General features: G+C 48.8%; 1 protein-coding gene across 8 annotated transcripts in view; it reads right to left on the bottom strand.

The window, feature by feature from the left end:
- The window catches only part of CYFIP1 (cytoplasmic FMR1 interacting protein 1), a 119447-nt gene that overhangs the window by 7232 nt on the left and 101587 nt on the right, over positions 1–10628 (bottom strand). For all 8 annotated transcript variants that reach the window (XM_030805332.1, XM_030805333.1, XM_030805337.1 and 5 more), the window contains 5 exons: positions 9660–9790; positions 4983–5055; positions 4334–4428; positions 3278–3516; positions 2613–2760 (listed from right to left, as the gene is read on the bottom strand). In XM_030805332.1, the coding sequence (XP_030661192.1) occupies positions 2613–2760; positions 3278–3516; positions 4334–4428; positions 4983–5055; positions 9660–9790 (686 nt within the window). The remainder of the gene's footprint in view (positions 1–2612; positions 2761–3277; positions 3517–4333; positions 4429–4982; positions 5056–9659; positions 9791–10628) is intronic.

Below are 10628 nucleotides of genomic sequence, written 5' to 3'. Positions count from 1 at the left end.
CTACAACCATGAAAGTTAGGATGTTTTACTATTAACACTTGAACATTTATTCTTCATGTTTCAAAATGTCAGGATTCTTATATTTTCTCAAAAAAATAATAGCAAACAGAATTGACACACATACTGGTTTTTTTTTTTTTTTTTTTTTTTTTTTTTTAAGATAGGGTCTCACTCTGACGCCCAGGCTGGAGTGCAGTGGCGTGATCACGGCTCACTGTAGCCTCAAGAGATCCTCCCACCTCAGCCTCCCGAATAGCTGGGACCACAGGCGTGCACCACCACACGCAGCTAATTTTTAAATTTACTTTTGTAAAGACAAGGTCTTATGTTGTCCAGGATGGTCTTGAACTCCTGAGCTCAAGCAATCCTCCTCTGCCTCAGCCTCCCAAACTGTTGGGATTATAGGTATGAGCCAGCACTCCTAGTCACATACCATCTCTTTAATGCAACAGTTGGAAGGATGAATATATTTTGAATTTAGAATCCCTCTGTTGGCTTCATTGCTGCTGTAGATTCATTCATGCGCACAGTTGATAGGCCTAGTCCTTCCACATCAGCAATTAAGAACCTACTGTCTGCTCAAAGCTGGGGATCTCCAGATGAAGATGATGTGGTCAGTAGAGAAAGGCCAGTCAACTAACACAAGTTTTAGACTTCCAGTTTGGAAATACTGTGACGGGATACTCTGACAGACCCTCCTGCTACCACAGGAATAAAGAACACGAATAAAGAACATACACGCAAGCAAAATGCTTTGAAAAGCTGGTTCTGCCTATGCAGGTGGTAAGGGGGAAGCCAGGGCCTCCTCAGGGGCAGATGCCAACAGCAACAGTGGGGTGAGGAGCAGCCCGGGCATAAGCAAGCGGGACCACACCGAAGACTCCCCGATGAAGCCAGGAACCTCCAATTCGGCCAAAGCGGCCCTGAGTTGGTAGCACCCCCTAGAGATGGGCAGATACAAATGCACATCTTGGGAGAAAGCAATCTAAATTAACTCCAATTAAATAAAGACTCCCAAATAACCCAACACACAAGGAAAGAGCAAAGTTTTAAATACTTCCAAGGCCTTCAGATACTAGAAGGAAAACATACAGAATATAGAATGCATGAACTGGATAAAGAAATAAGAGATGGAAAAAGTTCAGTTAAGACAAACTGTCAGTTACCAAGAAGATTTGAAGAACCTAACTGAATTTAAAAAGTGAACTAATAATTTTTTCAGAGTAAAAGCTCAGCAGATTAGAGCTGAAGTAAACAAGTTAACTAAGACACATGAAGACAGTATCTGGATACAGCTCTGGGAGCCCCGGAAATGGAGGAGTGGGAGGTAGAAGGGCCCCTGAGAGAGGCCCATGACCTGGAGCCTGTGACTGCATTGCCTCCACCCCACGGGGCCTGGGCAGGTGTGGCTAAGACTGTGGACTGTAGGACAGGGAGAGTATCTGGGGTTGTCCAGTGGGCTCAATATAGTCACGGTCAGGGAATGTTCTCTGGCTGGGGGCAGGAGAGACGTGGCAGAAGACTAGAGGCTGAGATTGCCCAACTCACCGTTGCTGGAGGGGGCCATTTGGAAAGCATGAGAAGAAAGCTGAAGGACCCAGTCCTACAGCTGCAAGGAATAATTCAGCCAACTGTGCATAAGCTTGAAGGCCTCCAGGGTGAACACAGCACCTCGGACACTTGCTCCATGAGATTGAGCAGAGGACCCAGCTGGGCCTCGCTGAACTCAGGCATCTGACTTACAGAATTGTGAGATAATCAATGGTATTTAAACTGCCAAGCCTGTGGTGATTTGTTGTCATGGAAGCAATAGAAAACTAATACGACAGGGCTGGACGTGCCTGTAATCCTAGCACTTTGGGAAGCGGGTGGATCACCTCATGTCAGGAGTTCAAGATCAGCCTGGCCAACATGGTGAAACCCTGTCTCTACTAAAAATACAAAATACAAAAATTAGCCGGGCGTGGTGGCAGGCACCTGTAATCCCAGCTACTTGGGAGGCTGAGGCAGGAGAATTGCTTGAACCTGGGCAGCAGAGATTGCAGTGAGCCAAGATCATGCCATTGCACCCCAGCCTGGGCAACAAGAGCGAAACTCTGTCTCGAAAAAAAAAAAGAAAACTAATAAAACAAAGGGATGTGGAGAATAGAATGAGAAGGTCTAACATATGTCTAACTGAAGTCCTGAATGGCAAGAGTAGGGAGAATGGAAAGGAGGCTGAAATATTTCAAAGATAATGGCTGAGTATTTTCCAGAAGTCAACTATGAGGGATCCATAAAGCAACAAAGACAAAAGGCCTTTAAAGCAGCCAAGAAAGCACAGACTTCCAGGGGCCCGAAGACTGGAATAGTTGCCAGTATTCTGACAACGCAGATCCTGTAAGACTGGAAGTAAATCTACCTTGAGAAGGAAAATGGAACAATGAGTATTTTCTCTGCTGCTTTACTGGCCCATTATATTTAGATTCATTTTGGGAACGAAAAGAAAGTTTCTGTTGGTGGTACCTTACGTACTAGGATGAAAAACATTCCCAGAAACAAGAACTTATAACACAGAGAAAGTATGCTTTTGTAAAAGGTCCATAGATGGTGGGAGATTTTCATCCACATACCACATTTTTAATAATCTCATCTTTGCCATCATGTTTCTGGACTTTAAGTAGATGGTAGCAGAAATCCAGCACAGCAAAACGCCGCTGCTGCCCAAGAAGTACGATGATCATACAGCCAGCCCAGTGTAGCCCATCACCAAAGCACTGCCTAGGAACAAGAAGCAGAAACAGAACGGGAGATGAGTGATACGTTATGAAGTCTTTTCTCAGTCTGTCTCCAGATGTCAGTGACCAAGCCATCTGCATTACTGTCTGTGCCTACACAGTCACCTTCCACAACCAGGAAGAGAATGCCGGGCAGCAGGTGGCTGTTCCCTGGTTTTGGTAAATACCTTTTTTGGGCTCTTCTGGTGTGCTGCTTCCTATCCCTTTTTAGATCATATCCCCTCTGTGATGAATGACTCTACGGACCTCCCACCTAGAAAAATGCACGCCTAACATGCATACAATTGCCGTGGGTTCAGAGACTCCCTGAATATTAGAGTCCTGAGTCAGCTCTTTGGCATCAAGTAAGAATCCCCACTATAGGAGGCTTAAAAGCCGCTCAGTGAATTTCTGGTCCACTTCCTGAGCATAGCTGGCTGCTTGTTAACCTAACACCCCTCCCCTGCCCCACAGCTCCTCCCCTCCCCCGGGGCTTTGTCCTGCTCTCAGCACACACTTACTCGACTGTGAACTCGTGTGTCCCCACGGGAATGCAGTAGACAAACTGCATGGCACTCCACAGTCTGTGAAACTCCACACACTCGTCCACATGCATGACCCCATTGCTGGGCAGAGGCCCGCGCCAGATGGGATCATCCAGAAAGCTCCGGATCCGTGTTAGGATGACCTCAAACATGGACAGGCCGCAGCAGAGGCGCTCCTTTGTCAGCAGGTCCCCCTCTCTTGCGATGGCAATTTGCTGCAGAAAGGACAAGCAGTGGACTGCTGTGGGCCTCCGGGCATGCAGCTACTCCACATCCTCTATGTCTCCTCTCTTGAGACAGGGTCTTGCTCTGCTGCCTAGGCTGGAGTGCAGTGGCACAATCACAGCTCGCTGCAGCCTTGACTTCCCGGGCTCAAGCGACCAGGTGCATGCCACCATGCCTGGATAATTTTTGTATTTTTTGTAGAGATGGGGTTTCGCCATGTTGCCCAGCCTGGTCTCGTACTCCTGTCTTGGCCTCCCAAAGTGCTGGGATGACAGGAATGAACCATGGTGCCCAGCCCTGGAAAAATGTTTTGGGTGGAGTGGGTCTACTGGCAGCTAGTGTGGAGGCCAGGGATGCTGCTAAACATCCTACAATGCACAGGGCACCCCAGCCCCCACCATAGAGTTATCTGGTCCGAAATGGCTGAGAAACCCTGACTTAGCATAAGCAGCTGGATCACTGTAGAATTCTACCCTGACACCTTGCCTCCTGGCCTAATTTCTTCTGTTCTTAAACACCGATGGGAAAGCCTTCGTCATGAAGGGCTGGACAGTGGAAGTGATGTTTTCTGTGTAAGTCTTATGTGCCAGGTGATGTGCTAGGCCCTTTCCAGGCGTTAGCTCATCTGAATCCCCCCACCACCCCGGGAAGCAGTCCTGGTGCACACCCCACTTGCAACACTGAGGCCTGAGCGGCCGCGCAGCCGCTAGACTTCACAATGCCTTCCAGTCTGGCTCCCAACCAGGCCACCTGGCCTGGCATGGATGCCCAGCTTGCAACAGCCACAGCCATCACAGCACACGTTACCTGAGGGGTCCCCAGTCTTTCAATCAGTGGGACAAGATGCAGCGGGGCGTACTTTGATTCTAGTCTTTTCATTTTGGCATCAAGTCTCTCCCCCTCTGCAGTAGAAAAAATATTTTACTATATTCTGCTCCTTTGTATGAAACGGTAATTGCAAAGGTTTACATTTGTTTAAAACACAAAAGATTTTTAGGTTAACATTACGGATACAGATTCTCTTTGAAAATTATTTTACAGAACTGGCTCATTTAATATTTTAATTCAAACTGGCAGAACCGATTTTCTGCTCAATATTCACTTTTCATTTATTGAATATTCCAAATGTAATCGAAAGCAGAAAATGGCACAATGAGCCTGTACCCATCATCCACTACAATTATCAACTCATGGCCACTCTGCTTCTTATATACCCAACTCCCCCTGCTCCCATGCTATTGATATTTGGAAGCAATTCTAAGACATCATATCATTGCAGCTCTATTTCTCAATCTTCATTTAACTAGGTTCTGTAGACTCCTCATTACCCCTGGGTATGACTGAACAGGTGCCAAACCCACAATCTGCACTGGTCCTTAGCTCTCCGGCTGCACAGAGTGGGCATCACCCCCACAAAGGGCAGTCTGGACTGCCTAGTGGGGGTCAGCAGGCTCACCTTTCACATGGACTCGCGGCAAGATGTTCTGGAAGGGAGCCGCATGCAGCAGGTCACACACTTCTTCTAAAGACTAGAGCAGAGAAAGAGAAGGTCATGCCAGGAAGGGTATCTCACCACAGAGAGCGATCTGGTGCTGAAAACAAAGAACCTCTTTGCCTTTTAGCATAAAATAAACTCTAAGTAGCCTGTTGAGATTTCTGGGATGATGGAAATGCTTCTGTCTGTCCTGTCCATTCCGGCAGCTGCCAGCCACGCATGCCTATTAAGTACTTGGAATGTGGCTTGGCACTTGAGGAACTGAATTTTATTTTTAGTTACATTTAATTAATGTAAATATAGACACAGGTAAGACCCAGTGTTGAATGTGTGCTCTGTTTTCCAGGATTTACTAAAAGCTCTCGCCCCATCCTTCCCTGCTAATTTGCCACCAGGCTCTTAAGAATCACAGTTTATGACAAGATCCCACCACACTGACAGAAGGAAGGGGCGTCTCCTGCCAACAACACGGGAGACGGAAGGAGCAGGGGTGGCCTACCCTGGTGTCCGCATCCACTCATTCCCTACAGAGCCCCAAACAAAAGTTCTGGGCCATCATGCCGAACTACTCTCGGGTCACAAGCTCCTTTACAGAGGTAATAAAAACCACACAAGGTCCATTCTCCAGAATAACGTATATATAGAGAGAAAATGTACCGCCAGGATGATGAGGACAGCAGAACCCCCCAAATCCACCAAGAACCCAAAGATGGTCAAACATTGAGCAACTGCTGTTCATCTTTAGAGGTGAGGGCTCTTAGGCCACCAGGAAGGCCTCTTCAGACCACAGTGCGCTCACCACCCCCTCGGAGCAGGCAGAAGATGATGGAGCCTTCAGTGCCTCCTGCCCTATAGCCATGCTGAAATCTTGAAGTTCCATAGGAGTAAAAGAAATGATTAAACAAAGAAACAGCTATCAGAAAATCAAGAAATACTGACAATGAGATTTTAACTTCTAAGGACCTCCCAGAGATGATGGCAAAACTAAGACCAAGAGGAAGAAAAGCAGACTTTTCCATACTAATCAACGTCAATCCAGTGCCAAACGCCGGCCAGACACCATCTGCTCCGCTTCTCTTTCCCTGTTTCTAATGCAGCATCACACTCCATCCAGAAGCCAACAGAGGGCCAACTGTTGCCATGACAATGCACAGAAACCATGCCTTTAAGCTAAGAGATTGTCCCAGTAAATTCTGTCCTGCCTGCTTCAAACTCTTGTGGTTCTATAATTATTTATGTCCATGAGTCCTGGGATGGACATAAATAATTACAGAACCACAAGAGTTGTGTTTATGTAAAGAATGTCAGGCCAGGCACAGTGGCCCATGCCTGTAATCCCAGCACTTTGGGAGGGTGAGGCGGGCAGATCACCTGAGGTTGGGAGTTTGAGACCAGCCTGACCAACATGGAGAAACCCCATCTCTACTAAAAATACAAAAATTAGCTGGGTGTGGTGGTGCATGCCTGTAATCCCAGCTACTCGGGAGACTGAGGCAGGAGAATCACTTGAACCCAGGAGGTAGAGGTTGTGGTGAGTCGAGATTGTGCCACTGCACTCCAGCCTGGGCAACAAAAGCGAAAATCCAGTCTTAAAAAAAAAAAAAAAAGATGTAAAGAAAAGCTTTTGACACTTTATCTTATTTCAAAAAAGGGCAGCTGGACAGAAGAGAAACCAGCCCAAAGGGGTCCCTGACACTATCTCAATCAATTCCACAAGGCTGTCTCCCCATTAGAAAAGCTCGGGTCTTACCTCCCTGACCTGTGGCCAATGACCAGATAGGCATCCTCAGGCTTGGACATACATGGAGGCTATGGTTTGTATGTGGTTTGTCCCTGCCAAAACTCATGGTGAAATTTAATTGCCAATGTAGCAGTGTTGGAAGGTGGTCTGTCTGAGAGGTGATGGATTTCTTACAGGACTGGGTCAGTTCTCCCACAATTGGGCTAGTTTTTGTGGGGATGGATGAGTTCCTGCAAGAGCAGGTTGTTGTAAGCAAGGCTGCCTCTCATGCTTGTTCTCTTGGCAACACCTGCTTCCCCTTCTCTGCTCCCCAGGAGCTGAAGCGGCATGAGACCCTGACAGATGGGCTGCCTGATCTTGGACTTCCCGGCCTCCAGAGTCATGAGCCAAATAAACTCCTTTTCTTTATAAATTACTCAGTCTCAGGCACTGCCACAGCAACACAAAATGGACTAAGATAGCAGATGAGATAGGGTGTGCCTTATGCTGTAAGTTCAGGAAAAGTCGCCCATGAAAGGAATATTCCTGTATTAAATATTTAAAATTCATAACGAGAGATTATACTTAAAGAGATGCTTCCTAACATATCTGGTTTTTAACAATTCACAATTATTTGGGGAACATGTCCTTAGAGCAGGGCCACCCTGGATACTGGCTTCTTGCTGGCCTGAGACACTGGTGGGTTCTCCATCTTGTGCCCCTCGCACTCACAGTGGTGAGGGGAGCATGGGAGGAGATGCTACTTGGGGTCCCCGCCGAGCCTGTGAGTGGCCGGGACAATGAAGGCCTGGGGCTGCTGCAGTCCCTCTTTGAAACCACCTGGAGAGGGTCTGCCTAGGAGTGCAGGCATAGAGGGAGCCGAAGATGCAGGTCTGATGGAGGCTGTCAGCTCCCAGGCGTGTCATGCCTGACCTGGGACTCCCCTGACATGTGAGCCAACACATTCTCTTTCACTGCACAGGCTGGTGTGAGGCAGCTGGTCCATACGCTCAGTCCCCAGAGGCCTGGCAGTCTGACAGCAATGCCCTAACTGTGTACAGACCACCCTCTCCCTGTTCTTCCCAAGCACAACTCTGCCTTTGCAAAGCTACCAGAGACCTAAAGACAAGAGACCGCTTTGGGAAACGACATAGAAAAGGCCCTCCCCAGGCAGCTCTGGAGACGCAGTGCCGTTCCCATGCACAAGCCAATACACTTCGCCAGGGCATGTGGCAAACCAATCCCAGAACAGGGCAGAGCAAAGAGCCCTGAGGAGGGAACATGCTGAAGAAGGAGGAGCAAGGGCAGGGAACGCGGCAAGTGGGGACTCGAGAGTCATGTTAGAGCAACGATGAGCAAGACAACGTGCTATGATGCCAGAGACAGATGCCTGGACCAGTGGGATGTGGCAGAAAGCCAGGAGACAGGCCGGTGTGCCCATGAAAAGCTGGCAGACGGCAGGGGACACTACTGGTCAGCAACGGGAGAAGGAGCCCTTCAGCCACTAGAGGAGGGACAACCGGGTCTGCACAGAGAGAGAAAGAAGCTTCCTCTGCCTCTCACCTTATACACAAAGACCAACTCCAGAAGGATTACAAACTTCCATGCAGAAGGCAAAGCTTAAAATCTTTAGATGAGAATGTAAAGGAATGTCTTCATGACCCCAAGGCAGGGAAAACATCTTTAAAAAGATACTGAAAGTTCCATGTGCAGATGGTAGATTAAAAAAAAAAATACAGAAAGTGCTAATCATTAAAAAAAAAAAGGCTACATCCAAATTAAGAGCATTTTATCAAAAATCACCACTATCAGAGTGAAAAGGTAAGCCACAAATGGGAGAAGAATTTACAATATGTGCAGCACATAAAGAGTCTATACAGAATGAGCTGTAGAAAAATAGGCAAAAGAGGCCGGGCGCGGTGGCTCGCGCCTGTAATCCCAGCACTTTGGGAGGCCAAGGCGGGTGGATCACAAAGTCAGGAGTTGGAGGCCAGCCTGGCTAACACGGTGAAACCCCGTCTCTATTAAAAATACAAAAAATTAGCTGGGCGTGGTGGCGGGTGCCTGTAGTCCCAGCTACTTCGGAGGCTGAGGCAGGAGAATGGCGTGAACCCGGGAGGTGGAGCTTGCAGTGAGCCGAGATCGCACCACTGCACCCTAGCCTGGGCGACAGAGCAAGACTCCGTCTCACAAAAAAAAGAAAAAAAATAGGCAAAAGAACTCAATGGGGCATTTCACAGGAAAAGAAACAAGAAGACGCAATGAATGAACAGAGGTGCCCACCTCGTTAGTCACGACGGAAGGCAGGAGAGGGCCACCTGAGATTCCATTTCCCACTGGCTTTCCCAGCCCAGGAGGTTATAAACTGAGCTGCTGTGATGTACAGGACAGAGGGACAGCCAGACAGCACCATAAAAAGGCGGCCAGTCGAAAATGCAAGGCGTCCACTGTGCCATGTCCTAAGAGGGGGTGGGCTCCTGGGGGCTCCCCTTTCATGCTGGCCACTCGTGCTGTCCACCATGGGGCACGTGTAGCCAGATTTAAATCAGTGATAATTCAATAACATTTAGCACTCAGTTCCTCGGTCACAATGAGCCACACTTCAATGGCTCGGCGGCCTCAGGCATGCAGAGAGCCCTCCTGTGCAGCAATGCCTGATACCTTACAGGCACGCCACATATGTTCATTTAGATGTTGAAAACATCACATAATAAAACAGTTTTATGATGTTAACACAGAGAAACATTCTTGAGAGTGAACTACAGTACATTTTTGTTTTTCAATTGAAGGGAACAAATTCAAACTAAAGTCTCAATAGCCACGAAAAAACAAATGATGCTTTACCGCACTGCTGTTGCCACACCCCCACTAAAGAACCCGCCAAAGAAAGCCCTCCCCTGGCTGGTGGGGCCACTCACCAGGCTCTGCTCAATGAGCAGGCAGAAGAGGATGGCGTTCCCCACCTCCCGCAGGTTCTGGAAGCACACCGTCTTCAGCTCTGCGTACTCCACAATGTCCTTCAGCTGGTGGTGGAAGAACTCCAGGATTCCTATGGTGGCGGGAGTGAGGTGGGGTTGGGGGACTGGAGGGGGCTGGGCCCTAGCAGCCTGGGTCCACAGCCAGGAGCACCTGCCGTTCTGACACCACCATCAAGCCTGGCTATAAGGACAGCCACAACGTCCCATCCCCAGCATCTTCCCTGCAGCAGTGGTTTATTCGCCACCTGGGCACGTTCTCCACACACCATGTGACCCTGGGCCTCGGCTCTGAGGCCTCTTTTCAACTCAACCCCATATCTTTAGGGAAGGCTATGATGATAGGAAACGTCACCACGTGACAAGGATAAAGACTGCACCACATCCCCAGTGGGGGCAGACAAGGTATTTGAAAAAATGCAATCTCTCTTCGCAGGCATGGAAGGGGCCGCACCTAATCTGAGAAAGGGCATCTAGGAAGCCTGCAGCTAACTAACAGCACACCCAACGGGAGGCCGCACACCAGGCCAGCTCCAGAGCAAAGCAGGCGTCTCAGCGGCATCCCTGACAGTGGAATAAGGCACAAAAAGACACAAGGTGCAAATATGGGACAGAAGGCCAACGTTTCCCAGCCAATCTACAGCTTCAATTCCAGCCCAGACAGAAACCGGCAGCTGACTGTACAATGAACGTGGCATCAGGAGGGGCCGAAACTACCCTGGGAAGAGCAAAGCAGGAGGCTCAGCAGACCTTAAACCCTTGTCCCAGCAGGTCTTGCCTGAGTGCCCCTTCCCCAAGGACCAGCGGCCTGACACGACCCCTCTGCTCCTCCCAGCTCTCAGCACCGCTGTGGGGACTCAGCCCCACTTGGCGGGGGCGGGGACGCTCCTGCACCTGTGTCATTCCCAACAA

This window comes from Nomascus leucogenys, chromosome 24 (genome assembly GCF_006542625.1).
Source record: "Nomascus leucogenys isolate Asia chromosome 24, Asia_NLE_v1, whole genome shotgun sequence".
Classification (NCBI taxonomy): domain Eukaryota; kingdom Metazoa; phylum Chordata; class Mammalia; order Primates; family Hylobatidae; genus Nomascus; species Nomascus leucogenys.
This window is presented reverse-complemented; position numbering and strand designations above follow the sequence as displayed.